At 38.4% G+C, this 26,432-nt stretch overlaps 1 protein-coding gene across 3 annotated transcripts in view; it reads right to left on the reverse strand.

Moving 5' to 3' along the window:
- The window catches only part of tpm4a (tropomyosin 4a), a 27,021-nt gene extending 12,294 nt beyond the window's left edge, over positions 1-14,727 (reverse strand). The window contains exons 1-2 of one of the 3 annotated variants that reach the window (XM_088425430.1): positions 14,486-14,727; positions 12,762-12,887 (exon numbers count right to left, since the gene is read on the reverse strand). In XM_088425430.1, coding sequence (XP_088281556.1) covers positions 12,762-12,887; positions 14,486-14,599 — 240 coding nt within the window. In that variant the 5' untranslated portion in view covers positions 14,600-14,727. Of the gene's footprint in view, positions 1-8,079; positions 8,586-12,761; positions 12,888-14,485 lie in introns of those variants that run through there. The other 2 variants (XM_088425433.1, XM_088425432.1) reach the window with 2 other exon arrangements.
- Positions 14,728-26,432: the final 11,705 nt, after the last annotated feature.

The following is a 26,432-nucleotide window of genomic DNA, read 5'->3' on the forward strand; positions in this document are numbered from 1 at the left end:
TTGTGTTTTTTTATTTAAATGAATCGGCTTCCCAACTGCCTTACTATATTTCTTTTATGAGTTTTTTTTTCTTCCTCAACACATGTTTTCCTCAGCACCGACATTGTATTTTCCATCTGTTGGAGAAGTCACCTTCTTAAAGAGTAAATCAAAGTGGAAACTTTACAGTGAAACTGTAACTGTGATGATAAGAATGAAGTAAAGATGTTCATCTTTATCTAACTCTCTAATAGGGTTAAACAATTATGTCTACAGCATACACACACTAATACTCTATATATGCCCCCTGGTGGTAGGATGACTGAAACTGCTTGATTTGACATGGATGTAGCCGGCTTCTTAAACGTTAAACTCGCTGAGGATCAGCTTAATTGATTGTGGCAGCCAATATTGTGATTGCGATTAAAATTCGATTAATTGTGCAGTGCCACACTCTAATGACTAGGCAGGAAGAAAATCAATCAATCAATCAATCAAATTTTATTTATATAGCCCTAAATCACCGAAGTCTCAAAGGGCTTCACAGAATGAAAAGAGGTCATACAGAGACATCTTTTCAATGTAAGGTACACAACAGCATCCCCTGTCAAAGCTCCCAGAAGGGGAAGGAAAAACTCAAAAACCCCAATTTGGGGAAAATCAGAAACCTCCAGAAGGGACCACAGGTGGGAGGAGCCCCCTTCCAGGCCCACAGGTTGAAGTGGATGCTGCATGTACCGAACACAGAAACAATATAAATTACAGAAAACATATTGTGCTATATAGTGCAGTGATGTCTTGACAGCAGGCAAAGCCATTGGGCAGGAACCATCCCGCATTCCAGCCAGGTGGACCGCAGACGGCTAGACTCCTAACCCGTGATGGTCGACCAGCGCAGGACCCAATGGAGGCGGTCAAGTCAACCCTCACCATCTAGCTAGCCCCCTCTCCCGGCCGGAAGAGGGGGGCAGGAAAAAAGAAGAAGGCTGCAGACAGGCTAATTTAACTAAATGCTTTTGAGTATAGATGTGTTTTTAGTCGGGATTTAAAGATTTCTACCGAGGTGGCTGCGCGAACTTCCATAGGTAGGGCATTCCATAGTACTGGCGCGCGAATGGAAAATGCCCTTGATCCCGCAGACTTCTTTTTAGCCCGTGGGGTCGATAGCAAACCGGCATTTTGTGATCGAAGTTGTCGGGACGGAACATAAGGTGATACTAAGTCGACGAGATAGGAAGGAGCTAAACCGTGTAAAATTTTATAAGTAATTAACAACACCTTAAAATCACATCTCACGTGTATTGGAAGCCAATGCAGGTCAGCTAGAATCGGAGTAATATGATCAAACTTTCTCGTCCTTGTCAATAGTCTCGCCGCTGCATTCTGTACACACTGCAGGCTTTTAATGTGAGACATGGGAAGGCCAGAAAACAAAATGTTGCAATAGTCTAGGCGCGACGTAACAAATGCATGAATTAATGTTTCTGCATCGCTAAGAGAAAGAATAGGGCGAATTTTAGCTATATTGCGGAGGTGAAAAAACGCCGTTCTTGTCATGTTATTAATATGTGTTCGAAAGGAGAGAGTTGAGTCAAATATCACGCCGAGATTTTTTGCAGAACTACTTTGGGAAATAATACAGTTTTCTAGGTTCAGCGTGGTATTCTTAAGCAGGTGCTGATGATGAGCAGGGCCAATAAATAACATCTCAGTTTTATTAGGGTTGAGAAGCAGAAAATTGGAAGACATCCATTGTTTAATCTCGGCAAGGCAAGCCTCCAGTTTACTGCACTTGCACGGATCCGTTATTTCTAAGGGCATATAGAGTTGGGTATCATCAGCATAGCAATGAAAACTAATAGCATGTTTACGTATAATATCGCCGAGAGGAATCATGTAGATGTTGAACAGTAAGGGGCCAAGTACTGACCCCTGCGGGACACCACATGAGACGGAGAAAGACTCAGAGATTGCGTCGCCATAAGAGACACTATGCGTCCTTCCCAGGATGTAAGATCTGAACCAAGAAAGTGCTGATCCCGAGATACCAACACATGATCTAAGACGTTCTATAAGAATATGATGATCAATAGTGTCAAATGCGGCACTAAGATCAAGCAGTAATAATATTGATGAGATGTTGGAATCCGAGGCTAAGAGAAGATCATTCGTCACTTTTACTAGGGCTGTCTCAGTTGAGTGGTTGGCCCTAAAACCTGACTGAAGGAGTTCAAATCTATTGTTGTCTATCATAAAATCACTAAGCTGTTGTGTTACAACTTTCTCGAGAATTTTGGCGATAAACGGAAGGTGTGACACTGGCCTATAGTTAGCGAGATCTTCAGGATCTAGGTGTGGTTTCTTAAGTAATGGTTGAATGACGGCCGTCTTAAAAGCTTCAGGTACAATGCCAGAGGAGAGTGACAGGTTGATAATATTCAAGACAGACGACCCCAAGATCGGGAACAGCTCTTTGACGAGTTTGCCTGGAAGCGGGTCGAGCATGCAGGACGTCGGCTTTGCTGCATTAACCAGTTGTGTAAGACACTCCAGGGATACTAAATCAAACTGGGACAGGGTAGCCAAACTTTCATGAACCTGATTGTCCGAACTAGCATCAACAATCACAGTTGAGGTGGTGAGCGGCGCTGCCTTTTTTATTTCTTCCCTTATTAGCTGAATCCGCTGAGTAAAGGATTGCATGAAATCGTGTGCTGAATGGAGGGAATTTTGATTAAGAAAAAAGTCTCTTGACATTCGCTGTTGTCCATAAGTTAATTATCATTTGAATTTGATCCAGAACAGAACAGAAGAGATTCTACAAGATTGACTTTAAAATATATGTTAGAGATACAGTACACAGTAATGAAGGGACTTTTACTATGAATATCTAGGACATGCAAGAGATTAATCTAATTATGAGATGCTTCCAGGGCAGTGGGCTAATGAGAGACACAAGGCCACTGCAGTTGAGTGGAAGTTATTCCTGACTTGACTGCTCCCTGCCCAATACATGAATATAAGTGAGCGCAGTGGAACCTTTAAATCCAAATGCACCAGGGAGTCATTTTTACATAATACAATTTATTGCTAGATGTCAGCATAACGCAGATGACTTAGTTTAGTGATGTTATTGAGAGAGCTCATATTTGTTTGTTACTTTTTGTTGATGTAAATATTGTTTTAATTTAACAATTGTTACATTTATTCTTTTAGACTTAATTCCCCCCTCCCACATTCCCAAAAACATGCAAGTTAAGTATAGTTGATAAGGATAGACAGATTTTTGACGGGCTGATAGTCTCCATATTGGTGCATATCGGCATCGGCCTTTAGTCTTATGCACTATAAATTTCGTCACTATGCCTCTCTAATCATAGAGACTTGCATTTGAACACAGAATCAGACTGTCTGTTAAGGAGCCTCGCTCCAGCACAGTCCCAACCATAGCGGCACAGACACAACAAAGAGCTAACAGAAATTGGAAGAGAAATTTAAAGAGAGTAAGGGAATGTACCGAACTTTTAACTATAAAAAGCATATTGAATTACCTTATCTATTAAATGCGCCATATAAATAAAGTCGCATTGCCTTGGAATTCACTGAAAAACACATCCACTCTTGATACAAGTTGAAGACTTGTTGCAAATGATACAGCAACATTTATTGCAATTTGATGTTTGTTTATGATACATCTGTATTATTTGTCAAAGTCACTCAAAATATTTTTCATCAAAAAACATCTTGAAGCTTAAGAATGAATCTGGCTTTTGATCTGGCACAGATTGCAAAGATCATTTAGTGTAAATCACGCAATCTTGGTCGGCATAATCACATAATTATCTCGTAGCCAGAAAGCCACCGACGCGGGAGTGTTCTCCAGAAGGCCTGTCGCTGATGATATACAACCAAAATGTGTTATATTTGGAAAATTGAGCTAGTCCCTTGGATAAATTCCAAAGAAAGCACAGAAACCAGGAAGTCAGTCTTTCCACAGAATGTAGAGCGTGAGAGGAGCAGAAGCTCACTGCAGCCGGCGTGATGACAACTTCAATTTCTACATGCCCAACAGTGAGGAACGTTGTGCTTTTAATGGAAAAGATTGGCATTTTACGACCCACTTCTGCATATTCTTGGGTATAAATGATGGACAGCGAGAGAAGTAACTGTAACTGTTACAAAATTGAGAAAGAGTGCAATTCTATCCACTCTAAATTCTTCCATATATGTAGTACAGTACTGTGGAACACTTCTGTATTACCTAAACTTGGAAGCTAATGAGAAATTTAATTGGATTAAGGCATAGTTTACACATAGCTGGGGTGACTGAACAGAAGCGTTGGTTCTGTTTTGACAGAGGTTTTTAGCTAGTGTTCTAATTCCTGTTTTCCTTTTTTACCTTCTTGCTGGACTGTCTCTGATTGCTATATTTGAGTTGATGTGGCCTCTGTCGTCTTACTTTAGTGATCAATGCCACAAGATGCAGACAAGGCAAGCTGCTATTTGCCATTGTCAAATACAAATGCATTCAATGAAAATAGACTGAAAATCTGAAATTCAGCCATATTAGAACAAACTGGAAGTCAGCCACCATCACAGAGTTCATAGTACTCATCGTTCGAGCCAAAGTAAATGTACATTGTAATAGTAGAAGGTTAATATTGTGTCATGGCCAAGCAAAAGACAAATGGGAACCTCACAATTGAACAATAACCCAGCAATAGGAACAAAGTACGAGGAAATGACAATGCCAAAGGTGTCTTTCTGATAATGCCTTCATCTGCAGCCACCTGACGTAAGCTAAACATGCCACTGTCAAAAACTAAGCAACCAAGCCTTTATGAACCCTGAATTTAAAAAAAAAAAAAAAAGGGGGGGGGGGGGGGTATATTTACACATTGTGAGACTACCAATTGCACAAAGTCTAACTGTGTGTTCTAAATGACTTCATCCGCTTAAACAGAACCATCCGCCTGCTTGAAGAAACCACCAGACGCTTCAGTATGACAGCTGCATTCATAACTATTAGCATTACAATGTCAAATCTCAAGATGGACTGCTGGCAGTCAAGGTGCATTACGAGTAGAGTAGCTACCAAGTGTTGAAAGGGGAAGATGAATGTGTGGAATAAAATGTGATCTTTCGAGTTGCAGCACCGTTTGTCTTTTTTTTTTTCCTTGAACAGACCATCAGAGCCAGAGAACTTTAAAGAGTTGAGCTTTAAATGAATGGCTGTTTGTTTTTTTTCCGCTTCTAAACCCACAGTGCATTGCACACATTTCATCTTCCTTTGAGACTGTGCACACAGCGACAGGAAGTGCAGGCCAGGTTTGGCTAGCGACATCCTGGGGAGGGGGAGGTTTCTCAAGCATGCATGCTTTCTGGTCAACAAAATTTAATTTTAAGTTAAAAAAAAAGAAGTCTGGTCATGATCCATAAATAACCAATGAACAGTGTATATAGAGCTCAAGTAGATCTTCAAATAGTGATTTAAAAACAACCAGGTGACATTAAAATCATCACTGCAATACTGAAGAGTACACTTCCAAAAAGCCTGAAACCATAATAAGTGAGTTTAAATAAAACGCTAGTCCATTTCATATAGTCAGAAATGCGGCCTGTCTCAACTGTCCACGTTGTGAAACAATGATTCATTACATGAACATATTCAGCAATGCATCTCTTTTGATCTCAGGTGCATTTGTGCCAAGGCATAAAATTTAACCATAACCCTAACCCTTATCCTATCAATTATTCCAGTGAATAATCGGGTGATTGCCTCCCACATGCAAGTCACCACAAAAAATATCTATATATTTTTTTCTTTACATTTTTCAATAATTCATGGACTGTGGCAGACTGGTTAGCACATCCGCTTCACATGTGGAGGATCGTGGTTGTGCTTATGGCTCTGGCTCTCCTATGTGAAGTTTGTATGTTCTCCCCATGCCTGTGTGGGTTTCATTTGGACACTCCGGTTTCCTCAGAAATTACCAAAACATACAGTGGTAAACTGGACGCTCTGAATTGCCCTGAGGTGAGTTTATGAGTGCAAATCGTTGTTGGTCTTTGTTTGCCCTGCATTGGTTGGTAACCACTTTGGGGTGAACCCGTCTTAATGCCTGAAAACGTTTGGGACAGGCTCCAGCATGCCCGCAACCCTCCCCGGGATAAGGATAAGCGGTCAAGATAATGGATGGATGGATTAATTGGTTATTTGACCTATAGTCACTCAAGGAAGTTCCATTCACATCAACTATCCCTATTTGCAATGTTGACCACAATCGGAAAGGGTGTGTAAAGTGTGAAAGAAGTAAAGCTTTTGCATCAAATCACCTTCCATATTTTTACAGCCACTCCTAGCCCTCCCACTCGTGGTATCATTAAGCTTCTTCTAAGTTGCGAGATGCCATAAATGAAACAAGACCGTTATCTATGTGTGCTTGCTCAGCCTAATTCCTGACCCTTCAACTTATAAAATATGAACGTCTTGCTGTGAGTCGTGTCAAGCGACAGGCAGGTGGCACATTAAAAACAAAAAAGAAAAGAAAAAAGATGTTTGTACTTTGCATTTGTGGTATGAGACATGTCAGGGCAGGATCATATGATGAGATTATATTTGGCAAGTTTTTCAAGTCCATCATTTAAATTCCAAACTTCATACTTGTGATAAATACTTGATAACCACCAGTGACAATAAGGTATCCAGTATGTTTAATTACCGGACTCCAAGCCAATAGCAGCAAATTTTGGTCTAAAAAATTTCGACCATTACAGCAAATCAACAAAATGGTGGCATCACAAGAAGACGTCAGACAACGTCCAGACCTAAACTCAACAGAAAATCTGCACGCTACATAATTGCCATCTGACAGATTTGGTGTGCTTTTGATAAGCAAAGTGGGCAACTATTATGAAATCAACACATGCTAAACTGACAGGAGTTCAGAAGCAAACAGCAATTCTGGGAGGCTATTCTTACAGTGTACCTGGAAAGAAACGCAACACTGCCTATGTCCACAAGTCGCAAATTTGATGGATTAAAGCATTTCAAAACTGCTGCCAAATAACTTATATCTTAAAATGTAACTTCACCTGTTAAGATGTTTTTGATTAAAATAGCTTTTGATTTCAACAAATGGAACGTCCAAATGCTGCAAATTAAGCAAATTATTATAATGAATTCTTTATGAACTAAGGTCTTGAAACACTGTTGAAACACTGTTGTGCAATTTTTGTTCAAACAATGCTATTTTACCGAAGCTTGGCATTGGCAATGCTGATTAAACATTTTTGACTTGCAAATTTGTTCAGTTTCGTCGAACGGAAGATTTATTTTGCAAAAACGTGAACAGTCAAAGAAACAGTTTCGTTTAACGCTCCTGTTGGAACAATGCGTCCCACAGAAAAAAAAAAAAAAAAATTGTGGGTATAGGAATGGTAGTAATAAGATGAAATGGCGTCCTAGCGTTTTATTCCACACCTATCTACAGATTCTAGAGGCATTCTGGTGGCAATTTTTCCAACACAGCAGGCCAGTGCTGGGCCGACTGTCAACAAAGTAGCGTTGTACAATTTCTCCTGTTAACCATCTAGTGCAGCGGTAATATATTAATAATATGTGCTATATATGTGTGAAAGTATAGATTACACTGATTACTATGTGTTGTATCCTAGATTTATGAAGAATTAATATATGCCATATTTTTTTCGGAAAAAAGCAAATGGTAGAGAAAGGGTTGAAACGAAAATTGTTCAGTCTTATTGGCCATAACTAATATACAACTCACTAAAACATTTAATAATGTATTTGGTTTGGTCAAAAAATATTGATTGATAAATGAGAGTTTAGAAACTACATCGCGCATGCGCAGTAGCCGCAGGCCGCCCATCCACACACACACGCGCGCGCACACACGCACACCTAAAGTGACCAACGCCTTGCATTGTGGTACAGTCACACCCGGTAACCAATCAATGTCACGGTTTTATTCATCTGCTATCGCCGAATAACGGTACGCTACGACGAATTACAAACCTATAGCTACCCTTACTGCGACATAAGCGTAGGGGGAAAGGACAAGAAGTTGACTGTCTCACTTTTTCCCGCAGTTCTCGTTCGCTATCCAATTCCTTCTGCAGGATCTGAGCTCGGTCCTCGGCGTCGTCAGCCTGCTGCTGCAAACACTGAATCTTCCTCTTGACAGCATCCAGAGAGTTCAAACCCGCCATTATTTACTAAATGTCGTTCTAACTTTACAATACACGTGGACGGAAAGTCAAAAGATGCTTGAAGTGGCCAAATACCGCTATTTGTTTGGGTCTTGGTCTTGTTTAGAAAAAAAAAAAAAACTACTCAAACTTTTGATTGAGCTCTCCACAAAAGGTCAGTCCGAAGTCTCGACAAGCGAGACGTTCAAGTTCATCAAAAATAAATATAAAACCAGGAAGTAGTACTCAAGTGGTCCACTGAATGTTTCTTTTAGTGCTGAGGAATGAATGGAGGCTGAAAGGGCTGGAAAAAAAAGTTAGTTATCCTGGAGAATGCGGCAGTTTTTGGTCCCGATTCTAGTAAGGATAAAAGGAATGGTGTGCGGAGGAGAAGAGTAACACTGGAGGCCAGAGGAGGAGAGCCGTGATTGGATGGTAAGGACAAAAGAGGCGGTGCCTGAGGATTGCGTCTGTGTCAGACCTAGACGATCCCTGTGACAATGTAAACCCAAAATTGTCAAAAATAATAATTAAAAAAATATGGTGAAATTAAAAGAAAAAAAAGTTAAAACATACAATATGTAATAGGGACATTAAATTGTAAAATATGGTGATATAATGAATTATATATTTTATAAAATAAACAGTCATTATTTAATTGTGTGTTCTTTTCCACAATTAATTTAATAAATGCCTTTTTAGCGTAATAACTTTGATGACCAGACCCTGGATGAGTGGTGAATGATGGATGGATTCTTAAGAGTTATTGTTTTGTTTTTTTTTTGTTTTTTTTAAAAAAGGTCACATTTGAAATAATCATTATAAAACATCTCAAGTCCCCTTATTTTAACATTTAATGGACAGATTACACACACACACACATATTATATATATATATATATATATATATATATATATATATATATATATATATATATATATATATATATATATATATATATATATATATATATATATACATATATATATATATATATATATATTTAGCTAATTATTCAAAATGGCGTTTTTATTTATTTAATTTGACACATTTTGCGCCTCTGTATGTGAGTGATGCAACCACATCAACGATTGCAGAAAAAGTACCTGAATGTACATGTGTCTTACAATACCGCAATCAGCAAGGCTTTCCCTGCTGGATTTAAAAGTATAAATTTCTTATGTAGCCACTTTGACAATAACTAATTTCATCTATCCATTTTCTACAGCCGCTTATCCTCACTAGGGTTGCTGGTTTCTGGTGCTTACCCCAACTGTCTTACGGCTGTAGGCGGGTGACAGCCTGGACTGGTTGCCAGTCAATCGAATGGCTCACAGTGACAAACAACCTTTTGCACTCGCAATCATACCAAAGTGTAAGTCGAAGGGGTGGACAATATACCTGTTTTCTAGAATCTGAGATGAGTTCAGAGTGTCCAGAGAAGACCCACGTGGAGAACAAGCAAGCTTCACAAAGAAAGGCCAGGGTTAATCTGGAATTGAACATGGGGCCTCAGAACTATGAGTCAGACATGCTAACCAGTCTTCCACCATGCCGCCCCAACTAATTTGCTATCTATCTATCTATCTATCTATCTATCTATCTATCTATCTATCTATCTATCTATCTATCTATCTATCTATCTATCTATCTATCTATCTATCTATCTATCTATCTATCTATCTATCTATCTATCTATCTATCTATCTATATATCTATCTATCTATCTATCTATCTATCTATCTATCTATCTATCTATCTATCTATCTATCTATCTATCTACCTACCTACCTACCTACCTACCTACCTACATATACTGTATATATATATATATATATATATATATATATATATATATATATATATATATATATATATATATATATATATATATATATATATATATATGTGTGTGTGTGTGTGTGTTCACACGAACATTCGAGAGATTAGCTATGCGCCATCTAATTGATGCCCTCATTATGTTTTGCAATAATGGTCTTGAGACAGATCTTTGCTCCTTCCAGTCATAAGATGGCTCATTACTCATGCGTGTTCAATGACACCTTTTTTGTAGGTCATCATATAGGACTGATTTTCATTTGCGTGGACAAGGGGCTGGATTTCAGTTTGATTATTGTTCAATTTTAGGTGTTGTCTTGGTTTTCCATGCCTTTTTTCAGTCCCCTTCATAAGTACAATCCATTTCCCCTGTGTCATATGAAATTATGACACAAAAATATTTTATTTAGCTCATTCTGTTTTCTTTGCATGGATAGAATAATTTGCTCATTCCTTTCATACTGTATGGTCAAATATTCATGTGAATAGCACCTTTGGAAATATATTTATTGATGATACCTTTGATACTTATTCCAACCTCTGAAAAAGTGTGTAAGTATACATAAACCTGTATCCTTTTTAATATCAACAAAAGAACAAAGATATACAAATAAACTTTCAACAACTGTTAATTCTTATATATATATATATATATATATATATATATATATATATATATATATATATATATATATATATATATATATATAGCTTTTATGTTTGCTCCCTGGCCTACAAATGTTTGACAGACCCATAAAATGGTCACTGCCATGGTTTTGTGATATCATGTGAAGACTAACTATAGCAGGGGTGTCCAAACTTGTTATCAGGTGTGTCAGGGAAAGAAAACTAGAAAACATGCAGGACACCGATCCTTGAGGACTGGGTTTGGACGCCCCTGAGATATAGTGTTTTGCATGCCTGCCTCAAAAGTGAGAGGTCACAGGTTCAAATCTAGGCACAGATTCATCTGGTTGGAGATTGCATGTGTATGTGTTGACAAGTGAACCATCGGCCTCCTTCATCTGGTCAATTACTTCATCTGATTTGCAATGTAAATGCTGGAAAAAAAGACCTCATTGGGGACAGGAGTGGTGGCTTTTCTGCTTGCCTTCACTGCATTCCTGACATTCCAGAGTACCCACCTCCCAGCCCCCCCAAGCTGTTCCCCCACTAAAGTGCACTGAGGAAGTAATTGTTTTTGCTGCTGTTATCATTAGCCGAACTGTGTCTATGTGATACCACCATCTCATTCCTTTCTCCAGCCTTTGTGTTACTATTACTGGGAACTGAATTACATAGCAGCCTGACTTGCCACTCTACTGCAATGAAACACATTTGAAGGGTGTCCGTACTTACTGGACACAATACATGTTATGCCTGCACAGTAGAATTACGCCTTCACAAAGATAACTAATATAAAGTGATTCAAATTTATGACTGTAATAAAAGTGGGAAAAATCCAGGGTTATGTGTGTTATTTGACCTGTCTGCTGGCATGTATTCAGACACAGATGTGGAAAACAGTTCTAATGAGACTTAAAAAACAGAAAAAGGGAAATAAATACTTAGGTGTACACCCTCAAACAAACCAATAAACTGTGATCATAACAATACTGCTCATGTTGGACTTATCACTTGGTGAACATGACTTGAAAGGCACCCAGTAGAGAAAAAGAGGCCTCCAAAGCAAGTCAGCACTAAATTCAACACCTGCTTAATATATGTACCCACCTGATGGATTTGCTTGCACTGACACTCTCTGAGCTATTTATTTAATGATATCTTTACTATTGTGGTTGTAGTTAGCAGTGGTGTGCAACTGGCACATTGTGCATCTGAGAACTCCTTCCTTGTGCCAGTATGATAAATGCAAAACAAAACAAACAATAATAATAAACATATTGTCAAATCAAATCCAACTGAAAATTGAATATCCAGATCTTTGTAAAGACATATTTATTATATTTGACTCATTAGCGTGCAATCTTTGTGGGGCTCCGAGTTCCTAATAAGTTATAACATGACTGCTGCCATGAATAAGTGATAGAGACATTTAGTGGGAGGAAAGCTGAAAATGGCTTCTAAATTCTAAACACATTAGCTATTTAACATCTGTTTGGATTGCCCGTCATATGACGAATTCACCTCCCCAACTATATATATATATATATATATATATATATATATATATATATATATATATATATATATATATATATATATATATATATATATATATATATATATATATATATAAAACTCTCTCCCTAGAGTGAATGGTTGTCCTGCTAAGAAACAAAGGAAGGGCGGAAAATGCATGGATAGTTGGAATGTGCCCACATCAACTTCCACTGACTTTTGTCAGGGTTGGAAGAACATAAGGGAGAACGTGCGTTATAGAAAACTGAACTGGGAACTGTTGATGTGGTTTGTATGTGTGAATGTTTGTCTTGGTAAATGGGAGTGCTCATCTTTCAGTAGTTACACTGGAATGGGCAGAGTGAAGAGATCCAAAGCGTTCACATCGGATCAAAGTGAAGCCACAGCTGTCGCTTACTTCCACAGAGTCCAGCTGTGAAATAGCAGGCTGCACAGTAGATAGAGCTTTGCCATGGCCAGGGTGTATATTCAGCAAGATATTAACTTGAAGGGAAAGTGAGTAAGGCTGAGTGATGTGAGAGTTATGTGACCCTTACTTTGTGAGTGATGTATGTATGTGTGCACTCACATCTGCAGCTTTCTTCTCAGACAGTTCCAGTTTTTCCTGAGCGTCCTTCAGGCCCTCAGAGAACTTGTCCAGTTCATCCTCTGTCTGCTTCATCTTCTTCTGGAGATCAAGCAGCTCTTCTTCCAACTGAGAATGTAAAATTTGGTGGAATATCTTTATTTTTTATATAGAGCAGTGACTCAATTTTTCACAATGGTGCTTTTCCTCATTAGGATGATTTGATGCCAACTCCAGCGCAGAAGTTTAAAGTCTTGCAAACCCCACACATATGTAAACTGTGAGGTGGAATTTCTGTCCGTTTCAAATAATGAGTATTAATTACTTTTCTTTCATTATGTTTCATTACAACTCATGCTTACAGTATTTTCAGAGTAAAGTAGGTAGCCTCCATTTTGAAATAGCTTTTAACTTGTATTTAAAATTCCTTGTATGGAAATTCCTTGTATGGATTAACCAAATATCTTTTGACAGTGAAAAAATAAATTTGTATACAACCCCTATGAATTTGGTGTACATGTAAATGGTTTGCTGATGACTCCCTATTCTTTCCTCCACACACTATGGTAAGTCCTTTCCCTATAGTACACAATCATTGTCCCTCACTTCAATGTCTAAATTTAGTGTCGTTATCGGCGAACAGATACCCTTTCAGAGTGTGGGAGTGTGTATCAATGTCACCCTGTAGCAAATACAAGTGTTCTCTGGTGTGTTGCGCTACAGGATGCGCAGCTATAGTAACCACTAGTCCCGTGCTTCTCTTGAGTATTTTAAATCAAGCACAAGTACAAAGATAAAAATCTTCTGTGACTTATCGTTGTTTTCGTTTTTGTTTTGTTTTTTTGACTGCGGTGAGTGGTTGCGCTTCACAGTAAGACCAGTGCCAAGGCATGCAATAGAGAAGAGTAAATGAACACTGGGGAATGTAAATACAGGAGAAAACTGCTTCCAGGAGGTCTCCTCTGAGCTATCGTCGCTTTGCGTCACCAATGGGATAATATGAACATTTACATTTAGAATATAAACATTTGTTCCGGAATAGTATCCCCAACAAGACAGCGCTGGGCCCACTGTCAACAAGGTAGCTCGCATTGTGCAATTTCTCTTCAATTAACCATCTAATATTGTGGAACTATATTCATAGTATCTGCTATACATGTGTGTTACTAGATTACACTGATTACTATGCACTGTAGGCATTTGGTGAGCATGTTCACTTCTTTGGCACATTTATATTCTTCTTCTTCATCCTTTTATTATTATTATATTTATTTTTTTGTATAAAATACAAATGGAACAAAACATCCCAGGGCCTTTAGCCTAACTAATGGAAGTGGGAATTTTTAATCAAATTTTCCAAGTCACGTACCCAAATAAAAAAGTAATATATGCCATAAGTTTTCTTGAAAAAAAAAATCATTCGTAAAAGGGTTTAAACTAGAATTACCATTGTTATTTTTTGTATGGGGATTTTATTTTTCTGCTTGACAATTGTAATTTAGGGTGAGTAGTCACTGATGTTGAAAATGTTCTTTTTGTGGCTGTTGTTGTTGTTGTCAGCTGTTAGTTGAAGTTCTTTGTAATTTTTCTGACTTCCTGCTTCCTGTTCATGGTAGTCAGATGTGCAATAAAAAAAATAAGTATTTGTATCATTTCTTATTTTAAAAAATAGTTGTACTTATATAGAATACATCTGTGATGGCTTTCAAATGTGTTAATAAACTCACCTGTTTACATTTGTCCTCAGCCGCTTTCTTGTCTGTCTCAGCCTGTTCCGCCCTGTCGATGGCATTCTCCTTGTCCAGTTTCAGCATCTGCATCTTCTTCTTGATGGCCTCCATGGCGTTTGCTTGCTTGGATCTGGCTTTGTGAGATGATGAACTGTTTCTTCCAAAGTTCTTGAGGGTTGGAGATGCAAGGACAGGTTTTGTCAGTGTGTTGAAAGAGATTGGAGCTACATTAGAGGAGATGGAGACTGGGTGATGCAGGGTTGAGCTCTATATGGGGAGAGATGTAAAGTGCAACAGAACCTGCCCACAGGTCCTCCAATCCTCCTCCTATCCACTCATCACTCTGCCTGCACTTCATCCCATCTGTCAGACTATCACTGGCACAATTCACTCTATCAAAGCACTCACCCAAGAGTCAGACCATTCCACCAAGGAGTGGTCTGGCCACTGCCTTATGCATGATGTCCTTATTTGGAGTGGTGCACTTTCATGAGGAGGAAAGGGAGAACGGCACAGTTATTCGTACAATAAGAACATGAGGTGAATAGAAACAGGAACAAGAGAGCAGGAGTGGGCAAGAGATCTTAATGCAGGTATTTATTGTTCTGGCCTGGTATCATAAATTAGATAAAGTCCTCTTATTAAAAAAAAAAAAACAAAAAAAAAAAAACAAAGTAAGCAAACAATTTAGTGCAAAAGTCTGACTGAGCAGCTCTATCTGTGTTACTTTGAGAGTAAATACAGTAACCCCTCATTTTTCGCGGTTAATAGGGTCCAGAACACCCCTGCAATAACTGATAACAAAAACTGTAGCTGACCAAAACTGATAACAATCAGTTTACACTTGTAATTCCAATTTATTACAAAAGAAATCTAGCTAAGAGATTTACATTGCTCTAGCGCAACGGCCATTCCTACAAAGTTGGCTCCTGGCGCGACCATCGACCAATGAGGGCAGGATTTGGGCAGTAGTAGATTATAACTCATGTCTTGTGGAAGAGCCCGTCTCCCACACAACAAACAAACTCACACCCGCTGTTAGACACGAAGAGAGAGGAGGAAAGAGGCTTCACTGGAGCATCGTAAATTTCTAACCCAGATTTGTCTTGTAATGAATTGGAATTTCATGTGTAAACTCTGATTGTTATCATGTTTGGTCAGCTACAGGCTTCAATCCAATTCGACTTCTGGGGGCCACTAATATAACCCAGCATCTCCGGGAGACTACAGCCAAAGGGATGAGAAGGGAAGGCATAACAGTACAGTAACATAACTCCTGAATCTGAAAAAAAAAAAACAACTTATTATTATTTTCATGCCTTGCGTAAACGAATCGTCAACAAAGCGCGGTCTAATTTTGTGCATGTGTGGAGCTTTCTTTTTCAAGCATTTTCTTAGACAGGTGCAGTTAGAAAGGAATGTTGCAATGTCGTGTGAACAGAGATGGCAGACTTTCCTCCAGCAGCTCCTCTCATTCTCCTTTTAATTCGGTGGGAGAAGAATGCGATCTACATGTCAGAACGATAATCGACTGGCTGGATTCCATTTTGTTGCTTCGTGGAAAACGTTTGTAGACACCTCATGCCGTGACACTAAACAGAGAGTGCGATACAAATACAGTTAATGCAAACTTTGTGGAAGGGTGGGATTTGGACCCTTTTAAATGTAAACAATAAGATTATGACAGGAACTTAGAGCAAATTCTTTCTTTTCAGGAGTGTGTATCAAATTAGTAGCCCTTTGTATTACTCAGTACCAAAAAAGTAGCTCTCTCTTTCCAATGTTTTGATTATCCCTGCATTTGGGCATAATAATAATCACCCACAATCCAATAATCAAAATTATATTGACCATCTGTTTATGATCATAAATGAACAAGGAACTTGCATTCTAGTAAAGCTTTATTAACAGGTTAGGTGCAGCCTTTGTGGGTTGGTAAAAGCAAAAAATACACTTAATAAGATTGGTAAAACACCATGTCTACTGGTGACTAAGCTTTTCACACGGTCTGATTCCAAAGCACACAACATGTTATTCATATTGTATACACGCACACTTCTGTGCCATATTATCTTTGCAAATATTTTCGATTCAAAATTGTGGTTGATAAATGTAAAACTGTAACTGTACATCACATTCCTTCCAGTTCCAAAATGGGGATACCAGTTAGAGGTTATTTGCAGCATTGAAATCTTAACCTTGACCAAGAGCCACCAGGTAAAATCACCCTGTAAAACATTACCATGCATTTTATGAGGACAAAAGCTGTTAAATGCAGACCCCAAAAAGTCAAGCGAAAGCCTGTTGCAAGTAGCTGCTGCATGAAGCAGCTGTCAGCAGTGCTGATGTAGAGGAACAACTGCAACCACAATGTGAACCACAGGGGATGAAGCAGACTGAAGAAAAGGGAAAATTGCTGCTGCTGCAAAGCCTTTTAAGAGCGAGTGAGGGCATCGTGGTTGGCAAGAGTCCGCGACCAATTTAATATGATGTTTTCGCTGTCAAACTCTGGTTTAAACTTAGTAAATATGTAATACGGTTTTAGGAGCAGGATACGTCATTAAACAAATATTGGACAAAATTACTGATCCGACTGAAACAATCATACCATTGATCATCTTTTGGCTATCTATCTAAACCGGCTTAAACATTCATTAAACATTTTTTTGTGTCAGATACAGAAAACAGAATGGTTAGTATACTGTATGTAAGTATGTTAACTGGAGTCCTTTGTGTCTTACCTCGAACAGTTGTGGCAATGCTGAAAGCATACGTAGGTTATTCTACCATTATTTTTTTAACCTTTCAATTTCTTCAACATTTCTTGACCAATTTAAACCATTCTAATTCTATTCTGTCATTGTTCCTAAAATTAGCACTACTCAGGTCTTTTTTTTCCTAACTTTTTTTTCCCACAATTCAAAAATTTTCACCACAAAAATTCCAACTAATTCCCAATGGGTTATTAAAAAAGGTGTTCCCATCTCATTCAAAATTCCATATATTCAGCTTTGTCTCAACGTCTTTGTCTATTCAGGTTTGTTTTCATCATATGATCACTTTCCAACATTCCCACTATTCTATTTTCATAAAAATGCAATAATTTTTACTCATGAAAATTCAATAATTTACAATTTTTACCAATATAGTACTAATAATGAGTAATAATAAGAAATAAAAAAATAATAAATACATAAATGATAAATTATTCTACTGTTTTTCATCCGTCAACAACTTCGACATTTCTTGTCATGTTTGAAAAAGATGGGAAATTGTGCAGACCCACAATGCAGGGAGATAAACAGGCGTTGCGTGCTCAAAATTATAATTTAATATGAAGATGATAAAAGATAAACCAAATCAAATACTGGATACAATGCTCCAACCCCCCAAAAAACAAGCAAAGCGTTAACCATTGTTTAAGCTATTGACGCTGTTTCCGGCAACCACGCCGCTCCGCATGGAGTCCGGGTGGAGTCCGCATGGAACAGATATTCAGCAATGCATGTCTTCCAGAATTTCTTTACGAGTGGCCAACATGGCGGAACTAACTATTACTTATCGAACCTTTGTTAAAGAGTAGTGTTGTTTGTATGATATAGAATCCATTTACTGCCACTATAGTATGGGAGAATATCGTCTGACTGCGGGGGAAAGTCGCTCCGAGTATTAAAGGGATAGTGTGTAAGATTTAGACCGTTTTTCATTACAAATGCAGGAGGTGCTGCATTTACCATTGTCCTTAATTATAACAAACATGGCCGCCTCCGGAGAAGTGCCACCCCTCGTGTAATATAATTTGATGATAACTAGATCTATGGTTATATTTAAAACATATTGTGGGTCATTAAGAACACATTCGTTTGCAGGTTTTTTAAATTTATAATCATTTAATGTATTCCTATTTAATGAAAAACGGTCTAAATCTTACACTGTCCCTTTAAAGTGCCGCAAAAGGCGTCAAGTATGAAACAAGCTGGACTTTTGCTGCAGGCTTGTTTTCGCAGCAGTGAATTTCAGTACAACGCAAATGCAGAAAAAAAACATTTCGTATTATGCAACAGGGGTTTTTTGTCTGAAGATGTATGAAAGAAGGACATTTTTCAATGTATGGATTTTTTCTCACAGGGCGATTTAAAAAAAAAAAAAATTTGAGCATGTTGGTTTCGTTGAAGAGTTTTACTGTATTTCTGCAGTACTAGATGCTTAATTAACATCCAACGCAAGCTATCTTGTTGACAGTGGGCCCAGATTTCTTGTGTTGCCGGAATATGATTTGCCCATCTCAGACCTTTGAGTCAGCCATGGCTCAACAATCGTTTCTATGCTCATGCTCACATATTACGTTTTTTTCTGCCAGATCTCATTCGATTGTGGGGCTCTATCTAACGTGGGAGCAGTCGTGTATACTTACTTGTGAAGGCTTCCACTGCTTGGAGGTGGAAGCCTTCCTCATGAGTCACCTTGACAAGACAACACCTGGATTCTGGTAACACAAAAGTACAGCTGTACACATGCACACACACACACACACACACACACACACACACACAAACACACACACATGCACGTACACACACGCACACACGCTGTAACCTTTGATCTCTGTAAGCAGCTTCCTTTGATGATGTAATGATGATCATGTGTCTGCCAACGTACTCAAAAACTCGCTCTCTCACACACCTTCTTGGACTCCAAATACTCATTTAGGGTGTCATTAACCACTGCAAATTGAGCTTGAAAACAAGGGCCCAAATGGAGCATATCATCGTTGGTGGTGAGGTGGAAACACACACACACATAGACACACAATTACACACATAACACCTGCATATAAGGTTCCTACTTGACTGTCTGTAAACACTTTCTTGTCAACATGAGGACTTGTATACAGTATGTAAGAGAGCTGTGCAACGTACATATTGTTCAAGTACTGTACATGTTGCCGAAAGAACAATGCATCCATCAGTTTTGCATTTGAACACCTTATCATTTCATAATCGGGAATAATGACTCAATATTCAACTTAATCTCATGAAAAAAAAACATTAAACAGAGTCTTCCTAATGGTGCCCCAACAGCTAAAGATATTATCCAGGATAAATCTGTGTACGATTCCTTAGGTCAAAAACATTTTTGGTACATGTACATTATGTTTTTGTCAGGCTTGGTTGGGTTTTTTTCTGTTGTGGTTTTAGTTGTGGAGTTTGTTGGTTTATTTTGCCTTTCAGTTCATGTTTGTTTTCCCCGCGTCTGCCTCTCCTCCCTGTCTCGATAGTTTGATATTGTCCACCTGTTGCACACGTGTTCCTGCCCCTTGCATGTTAGCCAATCCGGTTCCCCTACCTTCTGCTCCCATCCAGCTGTTGTGTGTTTCCCCTAATTAGTCTCTGAGAATTTAAACCCCCTGTCTTGTCTTACCTGTTGTTGGGCCATTGCATATCCAACAATGCTGATGTTGTTTCGTCTGTGAGTTTACTTTTTGTTCCCAATTTTGTTGCTACACTGCCTGGTTTTTTTGTTCTCTGACTAGAGGTAAGATTTTAATCCCAAGACCAAGAACGACCCGACCCGAATTTCGGGCCAGGTCGGGCCCAAAATGTCATTCATTACGTTCGGGTCGAGTTTTTTTTAAATAAATATGTGTTTATAAAAATGTATACTAAAACGATGTGTGGAATGTGGACACTAAAATAAATGGATAAAACAGAAAAGGTGCTTTAAGATAATTGCTATTTAATGACTGTACGATATACAGAACTACGATACTATACAGAGCCCTCTTAATAATCTTAATACAGTATATCTTTTCCCGTTTGATTTGCATTATTCTATTTAAAGCCTAGTGGGCTGCAGTATTTCTCCACGTAATTAAGCAAGTGAGCACCATTGACGGATGGCCTTGAAATTTTCCCCGTCAACTCTTAAAAAAAAATCCATCAATGATGGAAAATTGTTGGTTAATGTAACCTCTGCAGACACAGAAATATAAAAGATGTAAATGTTTAAACAGTCTTGTTAAACTTAAATTTTGTTACAAATGGCTTTAATTTGTTATCATAAATCACCTCCTCCTCCCCAGTACTCACAAATAAAATATGAAATATCGGATTTGCTTCGGGCTTGGGCCTGCAAATCAAGTTAATTGGTCGGGCTCGGGCCGGGTCGGGCTTTAATCCCGCGTTCCTGGGTCGGGTCGGGCTGGATTTTTTTAGACGCGATCTTACCTCTATCCCTGACTACTCCTGCCTTATTTATTATTAAACCTGCATTTTTGAGCACATTCCCTCCTGGCTTCCTTGGATCTCTGGGTTCACCTTCCCACACCTCCGTATTCCACCATGCCCCGTCGTGACAGTTTTAAGTGAATGAGTGAAGTATTTTTTACTGATGTTTTTGGGTGTAAAAGAATTATTGCTACTGAGATAAAACATTATAAGAAGTTAATTACTGTATTTCTCAGAGTACAAGTCGAGTTTTTTTTTCCTCATTTTCAACTTATAGGTGTGTCAATTTATAACCACATAACTCGGAAGAGACATTTTTTTTCCTCTAAATTATGTTTGAATAACATGAATTTGAATGCAAAATAAGGACAACCATGTCATTTACAAGGCTTATTTTATTTATTTTGCAAGACCATTTTGCGTTTCTGTCAACAACAAGGCAGTGTGCATCATTATTCCGGCAGACTTTAACGGATTGCAAAAAGGAAAAAACGGCTGGACTTGTCTCCTTCAGCACTTGGATGTAGGCTTGAACAAGCTGGCATGGATGTCGATAAGTGGGAGCAGAAACAGCGAAGGGTAACCTTCCACGTTCTGATCGTACAACAGTCGTCACTTGGGTAATGAACATCCAAAGTAAGATTATCAGCAAAATAATTTCCGAAGACCCCCATTTTTAACGAATTGGAATGGTCCAAAGATGACTACTGGTGGAAGACCAACGACTAAGACAAATGTTTGTGCAAATGACGACCACGTCTGTGAGTTAATTGGGAGGGGCTATTTTGTGTGTTAGATAGTCATGATGACTTTTAGGGCTGTTAGTCAAACTAATGTTCAGCTGTGGCAAAAAAATAAAGCATTGAAACTTCAAATCATTTTACTGTAGCAACATTAGTTTCTGCCTTTGTGTCTAGAAGCATGCGTATATTGCCTTGCACTTGTCTTGTTTCCAGCCCACCCCTTCCCCTCCCCCATAACCGCGACAGTATGTCATTCGATATACGATGAAGAAATGTGCCTAAAAGTAGCGTAATTTTGTAATTTTAATAACACACACCATGTGTTATGATTAGACAGCTAGATTTAGTGCAGTGCTTCTCAAATAGTGGGGCGGGCCCCCCTGGGGTGGCGCTAGGTGATGCCAGGGGGGCGTGGATGATCCCAGGAAAAAGGCTTTGTTTTTGTCACGTGGAATGTAATTGCAATAAAGTAATCATTTTCATCATTTTCTTTTGGTTTCAGGCACTTTGGTGCACTTGCTTCTTTTTTTCTGTTTTAGACTAAGCTGTAAACCGTATTAATGCGATAAAAAGAATGAACAGTTGTTGAAAGTTGATTTATATTGCGTTTTTCTGTTGTTAATGTTAAAAAGGATACATTTGTAGGTATACTTAAACAATTTTCATCATTAATAATCTTATAGTCAGTGCATCAATGGGGGGGGGGGGGGGGGGGGGGGGGGGGGGCGCAAAAAGTTTTCTGTTTTCTAGGGGAGGCCTGATTTGGTGTAACCACTAAGGTCAGGAGTAGACGTGTACTCCCGTTTTTGCAAAATTCACCCAAATTGGAGGAAAAAAAAAGGGGGGGGGGGGCTACTTATACTCAGCGAAATACGGCAAGATGGAATGATGGCAACAGTTTGACCCTGATGAAGATGGTTTATGTTTCCATCATTTCCTGTGAGTAAAACCCTTTCTGAATTCATTTCACATGTAAATTTCAGTCCGTCTCGTAACATTGAATGAATAAAATAGAATAAAATTGAACTTTTGCCACATTTTTTCCTCTTCCTGTTCTAATTCCTAAACATCAATTCTCTTCCTCTTCCTCATTTTCTTGTTTCTGTGGACTCCATTCAAAAATGTCTCTTGTTACCTTGTGCATGACCGCGCGATCACCCCCTGTTATGTTAAGGCGGGGTTACTGTGAGGTGCACGCATAGAAAAACAGTCATATGTTGCACATCTGGCCTTAGTTGTGTTTCACAACTGTTCTGGGAGCGTAAAAAGGAAGTTTGTGTGTGTGTTGGGAGGCAGTGAGGCGGTCAGGGTAAGAGAGATTACCACATTGGGTCTGGCCTGCAGTTCTAAAATCAAGTAAGAGGAAGGAAAGAACTCCAGCTGAAACTAGCACACCACTTTGTTTTTTACCTTATAAGGTAAAAAAACAAACAAAAAAGTTTTTTCTCCGTAGTCTAGGAAATGGTCCAAAGATGTAGTCACTTTTCAAACTGCAGGGATAAATTAAGAACAGTAAATAATATGAATGAAGAAAGCCAACACTAAATTAAACATGATGACTACTCGTTTTTGCATGACTGGTTAGTGATATTTACATTTTCCCATCAATGTTTATGTTGCTCCAGGCTCTTCTTGATGCATTATAAGTACAGTTTTCTCTATGAGGGGACAAGAAAACTCAAAATACATTAAACTAGCACGTGAAGTCAGACAGCACTTTGAAATGAAGGTTATTGCATCTGCCTCACAATACAGAGGTTCTGGGTTTGAATCTTGGCGGCCATAGGTAATGCCCCACGCCCCATCAACAGAGTTATATAATATTTTCTCTGTATTTGAGATGCAGTTATCGTTATTGTAGGTTAAATGCAGTGGTGGCTTGTCAGAGCCAGCAAGGCCTTCATTCTCAGGCTTTTTTAATGCAAATTAATACATACTGAAACGCACAAACTGTACAAGCAAGCTATTGAAGTCTTCTTGAGGAAAGAAAGAAGAGGGGACTTTGTGTTGAATAAAATGTTTTGGGAGACAGACCTTTGGTCAGTGCAAGCATTTTGTTGATGTATTTTTTCATTTTTAATATGGTTTTGTAATTTTATTTAATTCATATTCAATTAAAGGTGAATAAATAAAATGATGTTCTTACATTAAACTGCAATTTGTAATTTAGAATACAATCTTAAAGCTTGCCCGCTCTTGGTGGACTTAATCAAACTTTGTGGACAAATCATCTTAAATTCACTTTTATTTTTAAGTCTTGACAGTATCGCGTCTAGACATACGTTTTAATTGCTGATGCGGGTTTATTGATGTGTGAAACACACGGAATGCCACTGTTTAAATGTAATGTGTTACAATTAATAGCAAATAAAGCGGTTGCGAATTAGATATTTGCAAAGAAAGAGGTCACCGAAAATGAGTTATCAATATAATGACTAAATGAGGGTGGATGACTGACATCTTGTATGTAAATGTCATAAAGTCTAACTGACAACACACTGAACCTCAGAGAAGACAAACTCATTTTAGCTCAGAAGCTACAGGGATTTATATACAGATATGAGCAAGTGGTATATGCCAAAAATCCTTACCAACTCGGACAGAAGTGAATGTGTTAACCTGTCACTAATAACTCTATACATCTAAAGTTCATTTTATTTGGATTAACTGTGAATGATTTTAGTGGGAGTTTATTGAACAATATGTATGCCTGTGTGGGTGTGTGTACACAAATAAGACTGTGACTTCTCTGCCCCCAATGAGAGGCCATAAGAGTATGCTAACGTTCCTTTAAATCGGCCCTCAGTATCAACAAATACTTCAAGTTCTTACTCTCCATCTGAGGGGAGTGGAGTCATCCACCTTGCTCTGCCCCCTGCCACTGGCAATATACTGTATTTTCCGCACTATAAGGCGCACCAGATTATAAGGCGCACCCTCAATTAATGACATATTTTAAAACTTTTTCAATCACAATATAGAATACTCAAAGTAATAACAATAATAACTCAAATAATAACACTAAACTCTCAATAGCACAATAACTCAATGTCGATATGACCAACCTTGCTCAACTGTAAACACACAAAAGAAACAGGTGAAGGTTACTTGATCAGTTCATTCCCCATCTACGAATCCCAATTTCAGTATCGATCCATATATAAGGCGCACCTGATTATAAGGCGCACCATCAGCTTTTTAAAAAAATTAAGGCTTTTAGGTTTGCCTTATAGTGCGGAAAATACGGTAGGTCTACTTCCAAGTTTGATGTATACTCATTGGATACAGCTGCTGGATTCTTGAAGCAGGACTGTAAAGCTGCAGAGCAATTAACACAACACCTATAAATAAGTTAATGGGATAGTGTGTAAGATTTAGACCGTTTTTCATTACTGACAGCAGGAAGTGCTGCAGGTGCCGGAGAAGTGCCACCCCACATGTAATATAATTTAATGATAACTAGACCTATGATTATATTTGAAACATATTTTTGATCATTAAGAACACATTCATTTGCAAGTTTTTTTTTTTAATTTGCAGTCATTTAATTTATTCACTTTTAATGAAAAACGTTCTAAATCTTACACACTGTCCCTTTAAAATACAAGCATGTGATTTGTTTGAAATGTGGGGTTAAAGCGTGCTTTTGCTTCATAAATGGTAAACATCAGACATCAATACACACCTAGGCTAGTTTTTTGTTTTTAAATAAATGAGACCGAGATAAATTATTTTAAGAAATGTCCAATATTATTGCGAACTGTAACCGATAAGACATATTTTCAAGAGGCAAAGTGAAAATGAACAGTTGACAAAGTGATTGCATAAGTGTACATACCCTTTTCTTATAACTTAGGTTGTAAGTGTATTCAGAATTAAGCACTGACTTTCAATCTCATGTTGAATGGGACTCAGAACACACCTGAAATCTATAATTCAAGTCCAGGTGCTCTTGTAAGCTTTTTCTGGCATCTTTATCTAGAACAAGCCTGAAAGTTGTGCTGGAGCTTCTGAAGTGAACAGTAATGTAATTGTACCTCATGTCATCTTTATTTTTATAACGTTTAAACTGGACAAACTGACAATTGAGAAAAGCCATGCTGCAGAGGTTATCTCAATACAGCACTTAAAGAGCTCATGCAGAAAAAATGCATGGTGTTATCCACTCTGCTGATAGGCTTCCAGCAACATGACCGGTTTAAGAGGCGCTTCCACCACTACCACCGTCAGTTTTGTCACACAAGCAACCAAAAGCAGCATCTGCATTGTCTCAGGGCTAAATCTGCTTCTGGAACTAGAAATCAGTTGAAGACCTTGTCAAACTTTCTCCAGATAAAAGTCAGACAGCACTGGTTGCTCTCTCTTCCTGCCCTCTGGGACCCTGGTTGTCCCCTGAACGCAGTCAAGATCCTCCCTTCAGGGTGGGACTCAACTTTCCATACTAGAATCTCACAAGTCTTTCAGTGCTTTTGAGTCCCTTTCTAAATGCCAATTATCTTCCATCTCACACAAATAAGAGTGTACTGGTAGTTTTATGTTCATCATTTGGTTCTCATGGTAAGATGCACTACCATGCTTTATCAGGGAACCATCACCGTAATCCCGCAAAATATGAGACACACCAATCCCGCAAAATATGAGACACACCTGTGTATAGGAAACACCCTTAATTTTCGTGTCAAATTCTGGTATTTTGTGTTTTACCGTGTATAGGACCCACCAACAGTTTGGCAACAATGTAAAAACTACACCAAAACAGAATAACTCTCATCTTTGTAAATTCTTCAGATTTTCTTGTGTTCATATCGATAAGTTATATATTTGTTGCATGGTTAAAATAAGTGTCATTCAGATTTCACACATTGTGAGTGGTCAGTGAATGCAGCGCCAGCTCAAAGCAGTTGTTTGGAGCAGCTTGAGTTCATTTTGCCATAAATACTCGAAATTGCAGACCATCCGTGTTCCATTAAGTTT

Source organism: Hippichthys cyanospilos, chromosome 10 (genome assembly GCF_059441005.1).
Source record: "Hippichthys cyanospilos isolate Australia breed blue-spotted pipefish chromosome 10, RoL_Hcya_1.0, whole genome shotgun sequence".
NCBI lineage: Eukaryota > Metazoa > Chordata > Actinopteri > Syngnathiformes > Syngnathidae > Hippichthys > Hippichthys cyanospilos.